We start from the raw sequence: 21,911 nt of genomic DNA, 5'->3' as shown, positions 1-21,911 counted from the left end.
CATTTAAAAATGTACACCTTTTTCAGTCTGAAAGTTCTAGAACAAACATCTAACCCATGCTGTTGTCACTATATCTATTTGGAAACCATTGGCAGCTGTGCCCAAGAGGGGATGTGCAATAAAACTGATTTCTCATAAGCATTCATGTGGAGGTGATCAGCATTTTGCTAAAGACAAAATGACCTCGAGTACACCTGAAGTTGCTGAAGTAGATCCAAATGTTTCCGACCGTTTTCCATTGAATTATCTAGCTCAGTCCTGTTGCGACGGGTTGAGAGGGTGGTTACCAAATGTGAATTCAAGTGCTGCCATTAGCTAGCTCAGCAGCTCTTGTGCCCTGGAGGAGTCATTGGAGGGAAATCTCCTGAATAATTGGTAATTACCACTCCTTTTTCTTTTCTTTCATCTCTTCTGCATTTTAGCAATTTAGGATTTAGGATTGCAACCAATCTCACATTAGCCACGTACAGTAGATAGGAGCCAAACAATAATTGAGCAGTGCTTTCCCAGGAGAGCATGGAAAGTGGCAAGATGCCTCAGTTATATAAACGGAAGAAGAAAATTTATGTGAAAACAATCGTCTGTATTGTTTCAGTAAATGGGTTTAAAAATAATCAAACTATTTAATCAAAATGATATGGCTCTGTGTAATCTGCAGTAAATTATGCTTTAAAAACAAAACTCTTATTGAGGCTTATCAGGAAGGTATGAACAAGTTTCATTCCTCTAAAACCATAAAATGGCAGCTATTTTCCTAAGGCTACTTCTGAAAAAAGCTTTTTATGTTGCTTTGTTCTGCATTATCAGTCATCTTTGCTTAGCTGTGCTGTGTAGAGAAAATCCATGTCATACTGCAAGGTAATCTACAAAATGCAGGGATTTCACTTGGCTCCCTGCCACCTTATTTTTTATTTTATTTTATTGCATGGTTAATGCTGACAATTTTTTTTTTCCCCCTCCCTTCCAAATGTATTGTTGCTTATTGTCAAAATGGCTCCTCATGACTGCCTTGATTCAAATGTCTCCCCGCTGTGCCCCTCTCATAGCCCTGACATCTGGTTGTTCAAAGTCAGCCGCAAGGTGATCCACCTCGGCGCTCCACCCAGGAGGAAGCTTTTCACCCTTGGCTTCGTAAAAATTATGGAGCACACAGCAGGAGGCTATAACCATAGGAATATTTTCCCCATTTAGGTCTAACCTGCCATAAAGGCATCACCAGCAAGCTTTTAATCTGCCAAATGCACATTCAACAGTCATTCGGCACCTGCTCAACCGGTTATTGAAGCTCTCCTTGCTGTTATCCAGATTGCCTGTATAAGTCTTCATGAGCCATGGCAGTAAGGGGTAGGCTGGGTCTCCCAGGATCACTATGAGTATTTCAACATCCCCCATTGGAATCTTTTGGTCTGGAAAGAAAGTCCCTGCTTGCAGCTTTTTGTACAGGCCAGTGTTCCTGAGATGCGTGCGTCATGCATCTTCCCTGACCAACCTGTGCTGATGTTTGTGAAAAATCCACGGTGATCCACAAGTACTAGCAGTATCATAGAGAAGTACCCCTTTCTATACATGTATTCCATCACAGGATGGTCCGAGGTCAAAATTGGGATATGCATGCCATCTGTTGCCCCACCACAGGTAGGGAATCCCATCATTGCAAAGCATCCACTATTTCACACACATTTCCAAGACTCTCAGTTCTTCATTGCAGAATGCAATTAATGGTCCTGCATACTTGCAATAACACAGCTTCAAAGGTGAACTTCCTGACTCAAAACTGATTAGCAACCAATCAGTGGCAGTCTGGAGTTGCCAGCTTCCACATGACGATCGCCACGTACTTCGCCGCCGAGAGGGCAGCTCTCATTCATGTGTCCTTGCACCACAGGGCAGGGGCGAGCTCCCAAAGAGTTCCATGAAGGGGGCTTTGTGCATTCGAAAGTTCTGCAGCCGCTGCTCGTCATCCCAGACCTGCATAATGATGCGATCCCACCACTCAGTGCTTTTTTCACATGCCCAAAAGCAGCGGTGCAGCATGTGCAGATGCTCCGTGAATGCAAACAGTAATCCAGCGTTGTTCATTTGCATGGCACACAGGAGGTCAGGAGCCTTGGATTCCTGTTCCGATAGGGAGCTCATGATACACGGCATGACCAGCCGCGATGTGTTCATAAACACTGATAGCAGTGAAGAGCGCAGTGCAGGATCCATCCTTCTGGGTAGAGATGGTGGGTGCTCAGAAAACGGGGGCTGTTGAAAAATGCCGCGAAACGCAGTTGGAAACCCATGGAATGACAGGATGGAAATTATTGCATCACTGGACAGTTAGCCCGCACCCATGATGCACTACAGTCCTCTCCGCCTTCCAACAGCTCCTAGCGGCACGAGGCGGCGAGTTGCACAGTGGGATAGCTGCCCACAGTGCACTGCTCTCACTGTTGATGCTGGAGCATAAACTGTGGACTCGCTTCAGAGCAACGAGTGCTGTGTGGACAGGCACAAGCGTTGTAATTACAGTGCTTTCTGATCATCGCTGTAACTTGCGTTGTCAAAACTTTCTAGTGTAGACAAGGCCTTAGTGTTCCTTTCTCTGCCACGTTAGCATCCATAGTGCTACATCAGCCCTATACTGATGGCCAAACTTTTTGCCTTCAACCCATGCTCTCTAGGCAGTAATCCCAGGCTGCACACTAGCTCCCCCTGTTGACAATATTTGTGTACTGTCTATCTGCAGCCTAGACTTCTGCTTTTTTAAAGGGCAGGCAGAGGTTTTTGAGGTGCACTCTCTGGGTCTGCTTACCAGTCAGGAGTTTTGTCTTTTTCTCTCCCTCTTTTTCTAACCATCAATTCTGATAGGAAGAGGACCCTAGCCTAGGGTAGGAGCAGCATTTGTTCAGTGGGTCAGCACTCTGATTCATAAGGATCCTTTCCTTTTTAGCTCCAGCAGTCTGCAGTGCCTTACCCAGGCAGCAGCAGAGCTAAAAAAAAGGCATTTAAGGGGCTTACAGGTCAGTTGGCTGAAGCAGGGCTTTTTCTCTGTTTGCTTTTACCGTCTGAGCTGGATCATGGCTTCAGGAACAAAGGCCTGGGTCAGTCAGAGGGGAAAGGGAATGCCCAAAATTGGGGAACCCTCCAGACAGCTGTGTTGTCAAAACATCACAACATGGAGGGCAAAAGCCCGTGTGCTTGGGGCTCTCAAAATGTTTCCCCTCTTGCTCAGTCTCCCCTAAAAGATCAGCCCAAGGGTCTGCTTCCTGGGGGAGCAGTGACTCTGTTGCCTAGCCCTGAGCCTCCAGATACTGTTCTATGTAAACAGCCTTTGACGAGGTCAGGCACCTCCTCGGGGTAAAAAGCTTCAGGTCTGACCTGGGCCCTCATAGAAGTTCCAGATCCTGGTCCCCCTCCCCCTATAAGGCTCCCAGGAGGCCCAGCTCACGTAGGCGCCTGCCAGTGGTCTTGAGTCCTTTAGTTACTTCAGCCCTAGAGGGGCAGTGTCACTAATTCAAGATCAGCCCTCCTGGGTTTTGAGTCTTGACATTAAAATGCAGAGCTAGAGACGGGAAAGATGTTGCTGGAAAGCACGGAGCCTGCTCTATTAGCAGCTGTTTGTCTGTTGAAGGGTTGTTTTTTAAATTTCTAACAAGTGTATATTTTTAGGTGCCAACGCTATCACCATGATAGCCCCGTAAGCTGGCTAGTAGGCTCAAAGGTCCTGTTTGTTGGTAGCAGCACTGTCTGGAGCTCTTCTCTAAGTGCACAGTAGTGCAATTGTTCAAGTCCTCCAAGTTCCCATAAGCACTTGCTTTAACATCATCAGTGAGAGAAAAGTATTCCCAAAGTCATGGTTGCACTTCTCTTTCCCAGTAGGATTTATAGTTAAAATGCTGATTAGTCCTTTGTGTATTGTTATCCTCTGTTTTCCCCCCTCAGATAAACTGGTCAACTATTTACCTATTTCATATATAGATCTCTTTATTATAGCATTGTTTGAGTTTTCTTTAAAAAAAAAAAAACACAAGAAATCCAAGTTGAAATAGTACTTATATTCTGATGCACCTGCCAGGAAACTGAAACTGAAAGCCTCAGCTTCCCATTTTGCAACAGAACAAAGTGAGGTAAGCATGGAGATGTTGTTAAGCATATAGCATCATAAATTTGAGCGCACGCATACGTGCTGCATGCAGGCAGGCAGAGTAAGACTCATTGCCCAGCCTGAAATTTTTATAATCTATAATAAAATATACAAGACAGGACATGGGAAAACAGTTCATGTAAGGGAGGATGAAGAAAGAAATCTGAGAATAAAGTAGGAAGTCCTGGATGAGACTTTTAGGAGGAAAGAGGAGTTGCTGGATGATAAATAGAATATGCAGTAACAGGAGAGTAGGTGTGAAGCTGAGGCCTGGTCTATACTTAAAAATTAGATCTGCCTAGCCCATCTACATCACTCAGGACTGTGGAAAAATTTCCTGCCCTGTGCGACATAGTTAGGTTGCCCTAACCCCAGGTTTAGACACCTTTAGCTATCACGTCTTGGAGAAGTGGATTAACTACATTGATGGAAAAACTCTTTCCATGGATACAGGAAGCATCTCCATGACAGCACAACAGCGGCACAGCTGCAGCTCTGTAGCTGGGCCACTGCAGCTGCTGTAGTGTAGACGTGGCCTGAGTTTGGGAAAAGGATGAAAGAGGCAAAAAGGAGGAAGGAAATAGTGGCGCCCCAAGAGGGAGTTCGTATCTGAGATTAGGGCTTGGTCTATATTTACGGTGATATTCGCCAGCAGTCGACAGGAGTTATGCAAGCTACGTGGAGTAGCTTTGTGTAACTTAACGTTGACTTCCTAAATCCTCTTTTGCGCACCGTCTCCACTACACTGCGCCGATGGGAAATGTGTACCCGTCGACACAGTGCCACGCTTTTTGGGGAGGTGGTTTTACTCAATTGACTTCCGGATCGATTGAGTGGGTTTTCACTTCTGCTCAATCGATCCGGATTAATTGATCTGATGGCAGCAAACTTGCTGGCATCAGCATGTACATATCCTTGGTGGGAGTCAAAATTAGGTGCTTGTGTCTGACCACCTGACATACAGGAGGCCAGTGAAGGGTTTCATGGGGGAAGCAGTGGGAAAGAAAGATGGCTTTAACAACAGCATTTTGGAGAAATGTGGGTGGAAGATGTTGCGAGTCTGAGAGAGGTGAAGGACCGTGGATTTTTCAGTGTTGGTTATGGAGTTGGACTGACCTGCATAGTTAAATCTGATACAGAAATGGAACAAAGGAGTCAAGTAGAAGAGAGGTTTGGAGAGAGTTAGTTTAAGATTCTAGCAAGACACCTAGGAGGACAGGAGACAGTTGAAGGTACAAGAGGGATAGGGGTATGAAATACCTGGTAAATTTATCATTGGCATCACAGAGAGGTGAAGCTGTGGGAGCAGAGGTGGCCACCTAAGAGGGAACATGGAAGAATCAGAAGAGTGGAAGAAGATTGGAAACCTGAGGGATGCCAAAAGAGCAGGAACAAGGACCATTCAGAGATGCTAAACAAGCAGCAGTCAGAGACTGTGCCTTCACTGCCAAATTTAGTGTGGTGTTTGGGTTTTTTGAGTGTTGCTATAAGCAGGGCTCAGGTATTCTTTACCATTGTCTTTTTTGCGGTGCCCGAGCCCTGTTGACACTACCAGGACTCACAAATGGGTAGTCCAGACACACCCAGAGAGAGAGATGAAAATCAAGACAGTAAAGGTTTGCAGAAGCACTAGTAGAGAAAGTGAAGGAAAGAGTGGACAAAGTATATTACAGAGCTGGTCAAAAATACAGTAAAACACGTCACAATTATTTTATTTAAACATTTTGAATTTTTTGTGATGTTTAGACACTTTCTCGAAAAGCAAAAAATCTCAGCCCTCTCTACAGCCGGGCAGCCCCCTCCTCTCCTCCTGATAGTTGGTTGAAAAATCCAAATGAGAAAAACCTGTGTAGTGGAGTCAGCAGATGTAACTGTCTCTATTTTCTTTAGATTGCTGTCACAAGCGGAACATGACATGTGAATGCACAAATTATAGCTCCTCCGTTCACATTGCCCTGATGCTTTCGATTATTACTCAGGGTTGAATTCAGTCACACACCCCTTCCAGCCCCTTCCCCCCCCCCTTTTTTTTTTTCTTGTGCGCTGGGTTTGTTATCAGACATCACTCACTTCCATTTTCATGCATCCTGGGAGAGGAAAAAACCTTTAAAAGTTACATTTATATATTGCCTTTCATCCTGAAAGTTTCCAAGGCACATTAGAAAGCATGCATGTATCTCAGTACTGTGAAATGTGCCTTCAGAGGGGAGAGGGGACATCTGGCACACAGCACTTTGCACAACAGTTTGGGGAGGTAGAGTGGATGCCACGGCGAACACCTACTTTAGGAAAAACACATTTGGATCCTTAATACTGTCACAAAATAGACTTGATCCGCTCTGGAATTCATAGCTATGGGATTAGAGAAGGCCTAAAATTGAAAGAAAATACTCTTAGTTAGTGCCCCTGTAATATTTTAATGTGAAATATTTTTTCAGTTTATTGAAGAGTTATTTAATTAACTTATTTATTTATTGTAGATGAAAGCCAATCCAGACTCTGCAGTTTTTTTAAAAACACCCCTTACACTGAAATCATTAATGGAGCTTGAAACCTGCTGTTCAAAGCTCTATTTGCTTGAAAGCTTTTGTTTGTGGACTGACAAGGCTTTTTCCAGCTTGCCATGCCAGAGACAGATCGATGTCCCAAAGGAACCAAGCCTATCAAATTTGGTCTGCAAGACTGGATTCCTTATCACCCCAGTGTACTGAAAGAATTAGAAGAGTCAGTGTGAATTTTTTCTTTCTTCTCTCCTTTGACTGTAGAGCCCTGGAAGGGATGTCTGGGTAAACGGGCAGAGTAATTGCCTATCTTTTGTTCATTACAGGAAGTTCAAATGTGGTGATAACAGTATGATACAGGCACGCTGCTGAGTGCTGTCTCAGCATATTGCAGATGGTTACAGATGGCAGCTGTTTTCTTCCCACCTTTCATCTTCTTTGGAGTTGATTTTACACTGACAACTTCCCTTTTTTTGATGATGAGAATTTTGTATTTTTACAATGGGGAAGTAGCATATATCATTTGTAGCCTTGTGAGAAATAATATAAAATCCATTTCAAAGAAGATGAATTGTCATGGAAATTCAGTTGATTTGCTTTGCATGTATTCCAGAAGGCATCTGCTCCTGATTTCTCCATTGTTGTTGTGCACTGATATATTCAGAGGAAAGATGTTAACAGCAGCATTTCTCTTCCTGTAGTGGCTACTGCTCAGAGAGTCAGAATTTTCAAAAATAAATGAATGATGGAATTCAAAGAGACGCACGTGTTGTTCTTTAAACGCACTACTGAATGTTTTCAAATTCCAGGTTGAAAGTAACATGTCGGTGCAGAGATTTTTTGCCATTATGTTTATTAATCTATTATTTTTTATGTACTAACTTCTCCGAAGTTTCAATTAATGGCAAGATTCCAGGTTTGGGAACTGACCTTGTAGCACGCATGACTGAGGATTGTTCTCATTGCTCCCTTTTTAAAGAAGCTGCTGTGTCACCATCAGTGCTGCAGTAGAAGGAGCATAACTTCGTTATGTTTTAAGTGATGGCTTCTTATGGCCTTCTTATGATCTTCATTTTGCCCTTTGTCTACTCAGGGTTTTCTGCCCGGCAGGAGCTCTGGAAAAGTATGTTTCACAGGTGATTTGTTGTAATCTTTGATTTGAAAACTACATACGCAATCTAGAGTGTGAATGAGAACTTTCTAAGGAGCTTGAAATGACCTGGCAAACGATTAATTAAAAGGGTTATGATCTTTTGTTGCTGGATGAAATCATCTTCTCAAACTCCAGCAGCATTACAGCTTTTAGGCCACAGAAAGTAGAGGCGCTGTTTTGGTTTAGTGGGTCTGTGTTTGCTACCTCCATTGAGGTACCGGGGCCTCTGGGAGTATTTCCACGTAAGAGTTGTTTGGGACGTTTTTGAGACGCAAAGTTTTGAAAATAGGAAGAGCATGGATGTGTAGTGCATCCTAAAGCAGGGCTTGATGCACTAGAAGAAAAATCAGTTGTTTAGTAGCTTTGCAGCTAGCAAACTGATCCAGAACTGTTTCTAAGATATTTTTTCAAGCCAGGTTAGGTTGGTTTTAAGGATGTGGGGGGGATGTGACAAAAAATAGTCCAGACAGGAACCACAAATACTCGATTAGTGAATGGTCACTGTAGTACTGGAAACTGTGTGCTTTCACTGCATTAGCTCCTATACCAATTATTATTGTTCATTTCTCTCTTGTCTTCCTGCCTACATTCGTTTCTCTTGTGTACAATTTACAGTAATTCTGTAAGTCAGGTTGAAAAAGAAATCCTAAAACGGCGCCTTCTCCCCCAAGTTTTGTTACCTTGCTAAACTTCCCTTTCAACTCTCTTGTATGTCAGATAATATTTTGTGTTGGTGGCTGAATATGGGGATCTAGACTGTAGGATCAGGTGTTCTCTCCCTAGATGAAAGGGATTGAAATCTGTACAGTTCCCAAGTTTAATTAATTTTTATGCTCTCCTTTAGTTACAAGTGAATATGGGGCTAACTCATGAAATCCTACCACGTTTTGGCTTTTTATTGCTCATGAGAGAGGTTTGTTGCTGTTCTAATAGGTGTTGTAGCTCCAGACTGAATGATTTGATGAAGTCTGGGATAGTTTGCACTGCGTCAAAGTGATCATTTTTGCATGTGTCAGAAGCTGATATCTCTTTAATTTGTTATTTGTTGTCCAAATAGGCATGGCTGATGGGGAAAGCATGATAAGGAAAGTTAATCAAATCACTGGAGCCCTGCGTGAATGCAAAATTTGCCAGAATATATCTAATCTATAATCAATTTTGTACCGGTACAACTATTTCACTTAGGGGTGTGATTTGTTTTTGTTTTACCCAAAATAGATATCCTGTAGTGTGGATACAGTTAAATCAGTATAAAGGTGCCTTATACTGGCACTGTTTATTTCCTTCCTGTATGAGAATTAACTATACTGGCATAAGAACTTTTGAGACCAGTATAACAGTGTCCACATGGGAGAAATTATGCTACTCATAGAGTTTTAAAGCAGTGTAGTACTATATATTGGGCAGTGGCATAACTCTTCTGTGTAGACAAGGCCTTCGAGTGCGTTATACTAGTCTACACTTAAACCTTATAGTGGCACAGCTGTATCAGCACAGCTCTCCCGCCGACATAATAAAACCTCCTGAACAAGTGGCAGTAGCTGTGGCGGTGGGAAAGCGTCACCTGCTGACATAGTGCTGTCCACACAAACACTTATGCCGGAAAAAATTATGTCACTCAGAGGGGTGTTTTTTTCACACCCCTGAGTGACAAAAGTTTTGCTGGAATAAGTGTTATTGTAGACAAGGCCTAACACCCAACACTTATCCATGAAAGGAAAGTCCGCTGATTTGAATTTATTCATAACAGTTGCACAAGACTATCCTTGGGCATCAGGGATTCTTTCTGAGGTCATTGTTCAGCCTTGTCTACACTGAAAAAATAAGTTGACATAATAGGTCGACTCTCAGCCACTGGTGGTTGATGTCCACGCTGCCCTCCTTGGGTTGGCGGAGTGCGTCCTCACCAAGAGCACTTCCACCGACCTTCGAGGGGCAGCGTGGGGAGCTGAGAGACTGGTCACCCATAAGCTGGATCCTGGCAGGCTGCCCCTGTCCCTCTTCTGGGAGCTAGCATTGGGCTTCTCCCATCCCCATTCCCCACCAGGAGTCGGGGGATGCCACCAGGGGCTTCCCTCCTCCCCATTCCCAGGGGGAAGCAGCCCGGCCCTTCTTGTCCCTGGGGAGTGGGGTCCAGTTGCCCCGGCTTCTCTCTCCCAGCCGGCTCCTGATGGGGAGCGGGCGAAGAAGCCGCCCAGAGTTTCTCCCCACCCAGAGCCAGGGTCCAGCCTCCTGCTCCCTGCTGGGAGCCAGACAGCGTGTCAGTTTCACAGCTGAAATTGGCAAGGCTGCCTGGAGAAGCCTCCCAGGGCTTCTCCCTTCCTGACTTGCACTTGGAAGCCAGGATCCAGCTGCCCGGGCTTGCAGCAGCCTGGGCTTCTTGCCCTGCTGGGAGTGGGAACCAGCTGCCTGGGCTTTCAGCAGCCTCAGTTTGGGCTTTGTTGTCAATTCCACCGCTCTGTTGGAAGTGGTGAAATTGACAAGAATGGCAGCCCCACCAACAATGTCAGGGGATGAAATATCTACATTGATGCTGCATTGCCCTAACTGAGCCGACAAAAGCCCTACACCTCTCGTTGAGATGGTTTTATTTTGTCCAAAAAACAGGGCAGTTTTGTCGGCTGAGGTGGGGGGAGCGCATGATTGCAGTGTGTGCACCAGCACTGTTTTGTCCAGAAAAGTGGAATTTGGAAAACAAAACTAGTGTAGACCAGCCCTTAGTTGGAAGATAACAAAAAAAGGAGAGGAAGGCAAGGAAATCTCTGGAAACAACATTTAGTCACTGTTTGACAAGTGTCCAAATCGCTACATCTCCACATCTGTTTCTGTAAATTACAAAGAGCTGTGAGGCATTGTTTGGAGCTTAACTGGGAGAAGTGGGCAGCAGACTTCATCTGCAGTTGTTTGATTATAATAAACCTGAAGTTATTTTAGTGAATCATCAACATGTTTTTAAGGGCTATCTCCTGCTGAACAGTAAATAGAAGTGGCTAGAGAGACAAAAACATGTTAGTCATTTCCTTTTTATTCATTGGCTTCCAAAAAACTGGACTACAGGCAGTATTCAGGGTAAGATAATTCTTCGCAAGGAAACTTGCAGTGTGTGTGAAGTCAGAAAAATAGTGCTGGCTGTTGAAACTAGAATACTAGGTGACTCCAGTTTGGCAGCATCCGTCTCATTAGAGCTTGGAATACAGCCTCAGCTTGTCATAAACTTCCAAATTTAGGGGCTGCCAGCTTAGCCGTAACTGAGATGAAGAGTCCAACTGAAGTCAGAGAGGCTATGTAGCATGAGTAAAGGCTGCAGGGTTAGGCTGTAATTGAATGGCACTGCTTTGGTCTCTGTAAAATGAAGAAAGGATTTAATCTAGTAACTTAATATAACTTTTTCAACAGTATGTTTTCAACTGCAGAGCTAAATTGTGTAATCAGCACCCATGTCTGAGCACCCATTAGCCTAGCCTCATTTGAGCAGCCACATTGCGAATATATATATCTGAGTTGCTGTACTCACCATATTTGTCGGTAGGACTTCTGGAAGCATTTCCCATGATACTTTCCCAATTAATTTTGGGAGAACTTATCTATCCTCCTGGGCACACGGGGGGAATTGTGGGAAGGCACTCGAGTGATTTAGCTTAGCCAGTGTCTTCAGGTTACCAGCCTGAGTGAAAACCACCCAAACTAACCCACATACTTAGCTGGGCCAGCTAGCCTGGGTTGAAAGCACCATGATGTTCGGTTGAATGTGTTTGTGTGGATAGGAGATGGGATAGGAGTATAACACCTGGGTTAGAGCCTGGGCTAACTCTACAATGAAGAATCTACCAGTTGCATGGTCTCCCCCTCACCCTCATCTCTTTACGTCAGCACTTGAATAAGGAGCATTCCTCACACCGGGTGCTTTCCAATACACTGAATGCTGGGCCTCAGCCGGTCAATGTTGTAAGTTCTTGGTGTGCTTCGCTGTGTGCTTCGCTATCATTATATAAAATTATAAGTTTATATCATTTCGGTCTCAGAATAATCTGCACCTGTCCTGTCATTCTAAACTAAAATATCCTCTTGAATTTTGGTTATGTTCCAAAAAGAATAACTAATGCCTGGGAAGGGGTCATGTATAGTTCAACCATATTCTTGCTTCATATGATACTGTTTAGCATGTTAAATTTTTATTCCTTGTAGTTTATAGCGCATAATATAAAGCCCCAAACACTCCTCTCAGTCCCCAACTCCCTCCATCAGAACCTGATTCACATCCCTGAACATAACTCCCCTGATTATAAGAATACCCTGGATTGTCACGAAAATAGTTCAGCTTAATGGGTTCATAGAATAGTAGGGTAAGAAGGGACCTCAGGAGGTCATCTAGTCCAACCCCCTGCTCAAAGCAGGACCAGCCCCAATTGTTTGGTATTTACCCGTTATAAGTAATTTTAAACAGTGATTCAGTCCAGAGCAGGTAGTTGTCAGATAATATCCTAACAGAATTAAATAGAATAAACTAAGCCCATGTTATATCCCCGAGATATCGTAGCTTGTGAAAATGATGCTTTTTACTATATTGTTTAAGGGTATGTTTTAAGGCAGATACAATGGTGGTGTGAGTTAAAGCTTTGGCTAGGTGTAAACTAATACTTACATACATCAGTTATAATAAAGTTAGACTGATAGGTCAGATATATCCTATCGCACAGGGGCATGTGCAGGAATTTAAATATGACTGCATTTGGAGCGGCACGTTACACACACAAATGAAAGGTTAGCGTGACCCTCCCCCCGGCCCTCCCAGGATTTCTCGGGATATCTCTGGCAGGGATGCTTAGCAGCGAGGAGGCAGCAGCTCCCCTTCGCATTGCTGCCTGCTTTGTAGACCATCCACTGAGGTTAGTTGGGGGTGGAGGCTCAGGTAATGCTTGGAACTCCAACAACTGGGAAGGAGAAGCAGCAGGCTGCAGCTGTAGGAGTCAGCAGCAGGAGCTCAGCCGGCAGCCAGCTGCTCTGCTACTTCCTCCCTCCCCAGGCTGCAGGGACACATGAGAGATTTTTGGAGGCGGGCCCATGCCCGTGATTGCCCCCACCCCCTTGTGCATGCCCCTGCTACGACATCTTTCGTTGATTCATAACTTCTTGCCCTGTTAACATTGCTAGTTTTAAAGACTTTCCCTGAATATGACTTAATTTGTAGTCTGGCATGAAACTCCTATGAATCTGCTCCCAGACTGCTGCAGAAGGTAGTTTATTAACTTTAAATCTGCTTGACAAGAATGTTGTTGTAAATGATTAATGGAAATGAAAATAGGTCTTTAATATTAGAATAAAAGAGAAAATAGGTTAGACTCTTTAGAGGAAGGTCAGGCATTAATTAACCAGCAAAACTTCAGATATTAAAATGTAATATATGTTTATAGACACGAGGAGACAAATGAGAGTTTACAATGGGGTATGGGAGCAAAAGAAAATTGCCAATGCAGTTTTGGGCTACAGAGGGATTGTACCATGGAGCAGTTAGATAGTAGTTGCTTTCCATAGGGATATAATGAAACTGCACCTGGGATACTCCATTCAGTGTTGGGCAGCTGACTACCAGAAGGACTGCAGAGAAGAGCAACAAAGGCAATGTCTATGCTACTGGGACTATAGCGGCATAGCTGTGGTGCTGTAGCTTTGCCGGCATAACCCTATAGCAGCGGTTCTCAACCAGTGGTACGCGTACTACCGGTGGTACTTCGAAGAAAGCTGGGTGGTACGTGACCCATACCGCGCCGCCGAATCCGCCGCTGAAAGTCGTCGTCGTCGTGTCCCCCCCCCGCCGCCGCCAGTCCCCTCTACCCCCGCGAAATCCTGCCGCCGAAAAGGGGCAAACGGCGGCAGGGTTTCGGTGGAGGGCATTGTTTCCCCCATGTTACCCCGCTGCCGCCGCAAGTCCCCCCCCCCCTTTTTTTTTTTCCCGTGTGGTACTTGGGTCAGGTACAGTCAGGTCAAGGGGTACTTGACCTGACTGTACCTGACCCGAGTGGTACTCGGGGGAAAAAAAGGTTGAGAACCGCTGCCCTATAGCGTAGACGGAGCCCACAGCGATGGAAGGAAGGGGTTTTTCCATTGTTGTAGGAACACCACCTCATGAGTGATGGTAGCTGGGTTGATAGATCTGTCTACACGGCGGTTAGGTTGGCATAGCTATGTGTGGATTTTTCACACCCCTGAGCGCTGTAGCTATATTAAGTGAAATTTTAAGTGTAGACCAAACCTAAAATTATCAATGGGCTAAAAGGAATAGTTTGAGGAAAGGTTAAAGAATTAAATATATGGGGCTTGGGTAAGCCTAGGAGAGACATAACTAGGAAAATGAATTGAAATTAAGACAGGGAAAACTCAGACTGAATATTGGGAAGAACTTCCTGATGTTGAGATTTGTTTTCCTGAAGAATAGCCGCCATAGGGAAATGGTGATACCTGTGACATTTGAAACTAGACTGGGCAAAACAATCCAGCACTGGTGGGGAGATAGACTAGGGAATCCAATCTTGCATTCCCATGTTTGTTAGTCTAAATAACATAAAAGCATCTTCACTCCAGTGAACAATCTGGAGATTGTTGACAGTCATGTTGATTGTGGTTTGCTGAGAGAGCCATCATGCACAGACTCAGAAGAATAATCCTTGCTCTGCTCAGGAAGAAAAGTGCTAATTGATTTGAGTATGCATGATGTATGCAGCAGTCTGGCAATAATCAAAAGAAAGACTCTGTTCCTAAATATAAGGCTGTAGGTCGATTTTCTGGAAAGTTAAACAGCCTTTCTTTAGTTTACCGTCCAAGCCACTACATCAGATTATACATACTTGGCTGTTAGAGAACACAATGTAATAAATTAGTCTAGGTTGTTCACTTCTGTCAGGAAATTGGAACTCTCGGTGTTATGAATCTTATTTCAGAATCCAAACTAGTGTTACTTCAATATTTGCTTGGTATACCTCTGTATTTGAAAGTCATCAGAGAACACACACAGACACACACACACAGACACACACACACACCCCAGCAGAACCATGTCACACTCCTGGGCTTTTTTACTACCATTTTCTCATGGGGGAAGGGCACAGGATAGAGAATGTCTTTCAACTAAAATAGGGAAATTGCTGTATTTTATAATAGGTACAGTATCGGATGTCTTTGGATGAGATAAAATATGACTTGTAGTTGTGTGATTATATATAAATTGTAATCTGCTTTGGCACTTATTTTATATAGACACATCCAGTCTGTGGAAGCAGTATGGGAAACTAGATATGAATGGACAGATGTGGCATTGCCGATTTCTATACACCCCTATATCTGTCTGGCTGTCAACTCTCGTTGTCTTGTTTATGGCTCATTTTGTTTTTCTGTGTGCATAGTCTTTTCTCTCTTTCTTTCCAGTCTCCTAAAAAAATGCCTTTGACCTTCTATAAAACATCAATTTGTTGACTGTTACTCTTCGACTGTAAAATGACGCATCTATATCCTCCCTGAATGCTTTCTTTGCGTACGATTTTGCCCTGATCTATAAGCTAACCATTATTTCTGGAACAAAAGTGCATCTTGGGGCATGTCAGACAAGTCTTCTGAATGCTGAGTGTTCTTACAGATTTGTTGCCCAGTTATCAGTTTCCCTTTTTGATCTCTCTCCAGCTAGAGACGCTTTTGTCTAAACAGTGAACTGCTTAAGCTGGGAATATAACAACTAAGTATGTAAATCCAGGAGCTTTGGAATCAGACTCAAAAAAAGTTACTTAAGATCTGTATTCATGAATGGAACTGGGGTTTCCCATCAGGTGACCTAAAAGCAAAAGTTTCTCTATGGATGTAAACAAAATGAGGTGTCAGACTGTCTGAAGGTCATCTAGGTATATGTCTCTAAACTTTGGTCATTCAAGAAATGCTAGGCATCAGAGTTTCTCAGAAATCTGTTTTGTTACGTAATGCTCACTACAGACACCTGGGGTGCAATCCTGGCCCCAGCTGAAGTCAATGGGAGTTCAGTCGGGTCAGAATTTCACCTCTGGTCAGCTGTGAATCATGCTGTGTGTTTTTGTGCTTCAGAGTTTTTTAAAATGCTGTTTGAAGATTTCAGTAATATGTGAAAGCTGCTGAGACCTGCAATGACTTAGATCACCTTGAAGTGTATATATGCAAAGCCTAAAAGCGACTCCTCTGAGCAGCCTCTGCAAAAACCCTCTATTTATTAACTCTGAAAGGGGAGATGGTGGTAGCTGGTGACCAAAATAAGTGGTAGGGCTTCAAGTAACAGAGACCCTTCCGCCACTTTCTTCCCTACCTCCTCCATATATCAGACCTTCCCCCCCTTCCTGTAGGGGGACCAAATTTTCCAAACTGAAGTATGGATAGTGGGAGAGTGGATGTCACAGGGAAATATGTAGGTGGGGGGTGAAGGATGTTGGTGGGGAGGTGGGAAAGAGAGAGGCCGCTTTCAGAATAAAAAATGGAGAAGCAGCACATTAAGGAGCAAAGTGACCCGTCCCTATTTTTGCCCAGTCCTGACCTTTTTCTTTTTTTTCCTCTCTCCTTTCCATGGTCTTCTGCCTCTACTGCTTTTATTTTCTCTCTTCCCACCACCCCTTCATTTCTCCACACTCCACCCTGCCAAGCCAACCCACCCCCCTGCAAGTTCAGAACCTCATCCCCAAATTCCTTTGACCCAACCCCTCACTGCCCTGAAACTCCCTTCTGCTTGATAGCTTTTCCTCCTACTGGATTCCCACCAAACTCTGAATCCTTCCTTTTCCTTGACTCAACAATTAGCCCTCAAACTCTTCTTGCTTCCCCCTGACTCCCTACTCAGGCTCAGAACCCGCCTTGACTCAGAGACTTGCCTGGTACCATCAGGCTAAGTGAGAACCAATTCCCCCTGGTTTAAAACTGCCTTCCTTTGTTCTGTCCCCTTCTACCCTTGCTTGACCTGAAGAAGCAGGCACATAGACCCCATACCCTGTCTCTGGAGGGGCTAATCTGAATTAGCTACTCAGAAGCCTTTTATCCCTGTTTTACACACAACCCCTGTGCTGCTTGCTGCCAAATACTTCAGCCCCACCAGGAGTCCTCCGATGACAGCAGGTGGTGTTGCAAGATGGAATAGTTTCTAATAGTGTGGCTGACTGCTGGGATTAACCCTACCAGCTCCAAATAACCCAGCTCCTCTGGAGGGAAAGGCAGGAGCGAATAGGAATATTGCCATTTCCTCACCTTCCTCAAACCTCTTCCGCACGCCCCTTCTACTCCCAAGTCCCCAGGCCCTGGTGTCTTCAGCCCAGGTGGCTTGCTTCTCCTGTCCTGGGATTTTCAGTGCTGAGAGTGCCCACGACAGATTTCTGGAGTAACTTGTGAGTGAATCCTTCAGTAGAAAACTGGTGCCTTCTTCCTCTTCTATCCACTGAATCATCGGGTGTCTGCCCTGGTCCTTTCAATACACGCATTGAGCAGCAGTGGCAGAAGAAATAGTCTAGCTGCTGCCAGATGAATGAACCTAGGAAGGAAGAGGCATGCCACAATCCCATGTGCTGTAGCTAGGGAAACCCTGGCCCCTGTCTGCTACAAAATGTATGATAGTGGCCATCTGGCACTGCTTGAAGATCCCAGGAGATAGGAAGTGAATGGGTTGGCTGGCTAGAAGATATGTCCGAGATGAGGGACTGGGTGGCAACAGGACACATGGAAGTCCTTTTTAGGGTACGGGATAGGGATGTCTGGGTTACTGGACTGGCAAAATGGGGTTTAAATGACTGGGGCTTAGCTTGAAGATTTTAGCAAAACTTGAAATCAAACACGTTTCACTTTTGTAACTGGCTGTATTGGGGTTTTGTTTTGGTTATTTGGTTCCAACATTTTGTGTTGGCTTACGTACTTTGATTTGTCCAGGGTCTTTCAAAATCAAAGGCCCAGATTTTCAATGCTATTTAGGCGCTTACTGCCCATTGATTTCAATGGGAGGTAGGTGCCTAAGTAACTTTAAAGATCTGGCCCAGAATCTAGTTCTGATGGAGTTTGGAGCGTCATTGTTTCTCACGTGAATTCTGTTGGTAAGAGATTAGATGAGGGGAAAGATTTTTTTTTTAATGTATGTGCAAGTGAAGTCATGCTGCTGTTGGTTTTATAAGATGACGTTAATTTCTTTTGACAAGTGCAGAAGATAACATTGCTGTGAGGCCGTGGAGGTGCTGCTCTATTAGCTTCCAGGCACTGTGCTTCATTTTAGTTCCCTCGCCAGGCTACTATGTGTTGCTTTCATGACTGACTGACTTTAGTGTTTGTATTGCTGATTACCACAAACGAAGAAGCAAGCAGATGCTTGTTTTTTGGGCCAATAAAGATCTTCCAAAGACATGTTTTTAGGCAGGTGTGCCCTTATAAATCCTCACAGCACACTCATCCCTTCCCTCACTGCCAAGTTGGCAGAGAAATAAAATATCTCTCAAAATAAGACCTTCAAAGAAACCCTTTGAATTAACACCGTCAGTGTTCAAATAGACTGTTGTTCCCTGAACATGCATAAGGGGTAAACCCTTTCCTGATTAAAATGAAGGACATGGAATGCTGCCAATCATTCAAATGTCAGATTTGAGAAGCAGCTGGAGTTTAACTGTTCTTAGCAAGCAGTTCAGTGCAGGGGAGGGAGAGATTATTATAATAGTGCCACACTGTGCCATTCACACCACTGTCATTATGCTTTGGTCAGCATTTTCCTTGTGAACTCCCATTCTTGAGTGAGGGGTGAAGTATAGAATTTAGACACATGCGCGCGCGCACACAGCTGCATTTGAAATAATGTGGTCCTTTTTTTTAATTAAAAGTATGAAAATGGATAAACATAGTGAATGGATGCAATTTTGTGCTTTTCATTTATAGAACACCATTTTGCAGGTGACAAGTCCATATTGTCAGTCGTAGTGGTGCTTGATTGTCCTTGGATATGTGGAACCTTTTGCTTCTAGGACTTATCTGCAATGTGGACGACTTTGCCCCAGTATAGGTACACCAATGTAGCTATACTGATGCAAGTAATTTTTTATACCAGTGCATTGCAACTACAATAGGGGTTTGCATTGGTGCAGCTGCATTAGTGTAGCCACACCAGTGCCAAGCTGCCCGGCCCCCCAAAAAACCCCAAAGCCCCCCCAAAACCAAAAACAACCCACTGTAAATAAAGCTGCAGTTTACTGGCCCAGGATGAAGTCCAGTTGGATGGTGGTTCCCAATGAGGTGGGGGGAATGCCATAGTAGATATTTTTGGTTTAGGCTTGTGACTGAAGACAGCATGGACAAATCTCACCTGTCTTTAGGTTTTACTACAAACCCCAAAGTCATGCCAGATTTGCTGAGGTCCATGAACCTGGAGCCAACTCCTGAGGGATCCTGTGTCAGCGGCTGGTTTCTAGGGGAAACGACACTGAAAGCTTTGCACAGTACCTCTGCGAACCAAAGAGATCTCATATGCACAATCTGGCCAGTCTTCCTAGGACAGATAAGATGGGTTCTAAGACACAAGAACCCTACAGGAGGGAAATAAAAGATGGGAAGGGGAAGGAAGAGATAGAAGGTCCTCCGACCTCCAAGAGGGGTGGCATGTATTACCTTTCCCCTCACCCCCAGAAAGACGGGAACATAGTGAGGGATAACCATTCCTAGTATCTTTTACCATGGTTAATATATAGCTCTTGCTATCTTTAAACTATTTAACAGGAGCCATGTAGCTAAATTCCATGCAGCTAAATTGAAACTTTATGGCTGACTGTGGATGACTATCTGGTTTCTTCCCTGTCCCCCTTGTGTCCAAACATCTATTCCATGAAGAGTAGGAAATACCTTCATCATAGCAGCTAATACATTTTTTAAACTGTTATTTCCAAAGTGGTGTGTCTGGTTTACCTACATAGCTCCAAATTTTAGTCACAAGTTACAATCCCTTTAAATAAATAGCTTTTGTGAGGCTGTAACATTGAAGAAATGTTTTGCAATGCTGGGGAACAAAAAAATTCACCATCATGGATTTCTGTTCTGTGCAACATTATAGCTTCATTTAATTAAAAGTCACCAAGAGCAGTAAACCTGTAAGCATTTAAATCTTCTACAATTTCTTAATCAGCACAAAGCCTTGCTATAATACAGATATTTGATTAGCAACTATTGCTTAATACATACGTTGCCAATTATCACTTCAGATTTTTTAAACCAACCAAAGAGCCAAGTTTCAAAATGCAACCCCGAACTCTTTATTTGTCAGGGCTAATGAGGAGAATTGACATCTGCGCACATGTTGTTGGGACTACAGACTCATCACTGTCTCTGTTTTCTGTCAGCTTGTGTTTGTTTGTATTCCTTGTTTAAGGGTCTTGCTTTGGATCAAATAAACCTAATACTTTTATTATGTGTTGCAGCAAAAAATGTTTTTGATAATTTAAGGCCGCTAAGTTTTTTACATAAATATCCTCTTTCAGTGGTACTGTTTGCACTCCCCCAGGAGATGATCAGCTGCTCCCTCCCCACTTCCTACAGTCTTTTATAAGGGAATCAGCTGTCTTCCATCAGGCCCCATCAAAGAGGTTAATGTGGCACAGATGGCTCCCACAGTCATCAGGGTTGGCTGGCCCCAGGCCTCCAGCCCTTAAGGGGCAAGCCACCCTTTTACCTCAATCCACCCCAGCTGGATGTGATTATAATTTCAAATGATCTGTTTCCTACCTTGCTTTAAGTATAAGCTATAATTAACAGCTCCAGGCTGGCCTGATTGACCCCACCTAAAATATTAATCTAGCAAAGCCTTCTTTCTTTGTGTCCAGTGCTGTTGTGCAGGAGGGTTGTTTCTCTGAAGGATGACATGTAAGAAACTGAGCTGAAGCTGATCCATAAGTGAATTTGGAAGTACAATAAAATTACTGACCATGTATGTTGAATACCCTCAGACTTTATTCTTTATATTATCAAAGCACCTAGGAGCCCTAGTGAGACACTGAGGATCTGTCTTCACTGCAGAGTTAACTCGGGCTCTTGTGTGTTGCCCTTAATCCTCTTCCCATCCACACACACAACCATCTCTCTCAACTTCAGTAGCGCTTTCAATCCAGTTTAGCTGGCCTAGCTGGGCTGTAAGCTAAACGTTGGGTGCTGCTTTCAGTCAGGTTGATAATCACTCTCTTTGCAGTGAGGATGCAGGCTAAATCACTTGAGAGCTGATAATCCTCCAGTGCCTTCCCAGAATTCAACCTGTGTGCTCGCAAGGAAAGACTAGTTCTCCCTCCATAGAGCATCTTAGCTTACTACAGCACAAAGAACCATGGGAGATTTCCCCAGAAGTCCTAGCTACACAGGCTGGTGAGTGCAACACCAGTGATGACACAGTAACTGAGATATGGCTTTGCAGTGACTTGAACCCAGATTAGGCTAACCTGAGTGCTCACACTTGCGTGTCGATCACCTGAGTGAACTCTGCAGTGAAGATGTACCCCAAGAGAAACTGAAGAGAGTCGTCTGTTTGTAGACTTCTGAATTACATTTTTCTCTCTGGTTCTAATCCCAGTGACTCCATTAGGGCCACGATTTCACCCTCTCTGTGTGTGGCAGTTTTCCTCTAAATTAGAGAGAGGTGATTCCCAAGTATTTAGTACCATTTATCTTCCAAATAAAAGAAAATAAATGTAAAAGTCTATTTGAATTTAAGATACTTTTCCAGTTTATCTTGTATGCAGACAGAGAAATTGGTGTTAGCGGTGAGGAATAAGCCTCTAGGTTCACCAAGTAAAACAACTGTACCCTGGCATATAAGGGATAGTGTGGAATTGGCCTTGCCTAGTTTGTTGCTAAGAAAATCTCTACTGTTTCGAATAGTTATAACCAATATCTGTACTGTAAAATGGGGATCCTTTTAACAACTCATCTGGGGGAAATTAAGAGGAGGAAATTCCACTGATAAATATTCTAGCAGGAGGGTTGATGCACAGTTCAGAGAAAAGGTCTGTGAGCTTTTGAATGAGCAGATCCATTTTAGGATATATTCAATTTGATGAATATCCTCTGCTGTGCAGAGTGAGAGAGAAGATTTTTATGTAACAGAGAATATTCCTTAGTTTAGTAGCAG

General features: G+C 43.8%; 1 protein-coding gene across 4 annotated transcripts in view; it reads left to right on the top strand.

Moving 5' to 3' along the window:
• The window catches only part of BICD2 (BICD cargo adaptor 2), a 133,478-nt gene that overhangs the window by 68,330 nt on the left and 43,237 nt on the right, over nt 1–21,911 (top strand). Inside the window, exon 3 of one of the 4 annotated variants that reach the window (XM_067544168.1) lies at nt 20,061–20,179. The exons of the other annotated variants lie outside the window; for them this stretch is intronic. Within the exon in view, the coding sequence (XP_067400269.1) occupies nt 20,061–20,066 (6 nt within the window). The 3' untranslated portion in view covers nt 20,067–20,179. Of the gene's footprint in view, nt 1–20,060; nt 20,180–21,911 lie in introns of those variants that run through there. 4 annotated transcript variants of the gene reach the window in all.

The sequence above is a fragment of the Emydura macquarii genome, unplaced genomic scaffold, assembly GCF_026122565.2.
Source record: "Emydura macquarii macquarii isolate MOO-44397 ecotype Brisbane River unplaced genomic scaffold, CSIRO-AGI_Emac_v2 contig_968, whole genome shotgun sequence".
Lineage (NCBI taxonomy): Eukaryota > Metazoa > Chordata > Testudines > Chelidae > Emydura > Emydura macquarii.
Note: the sequence above shows the minus strand (reverse complement) of the source record. Positions and strands in the feature narration are given on the sequence as shown.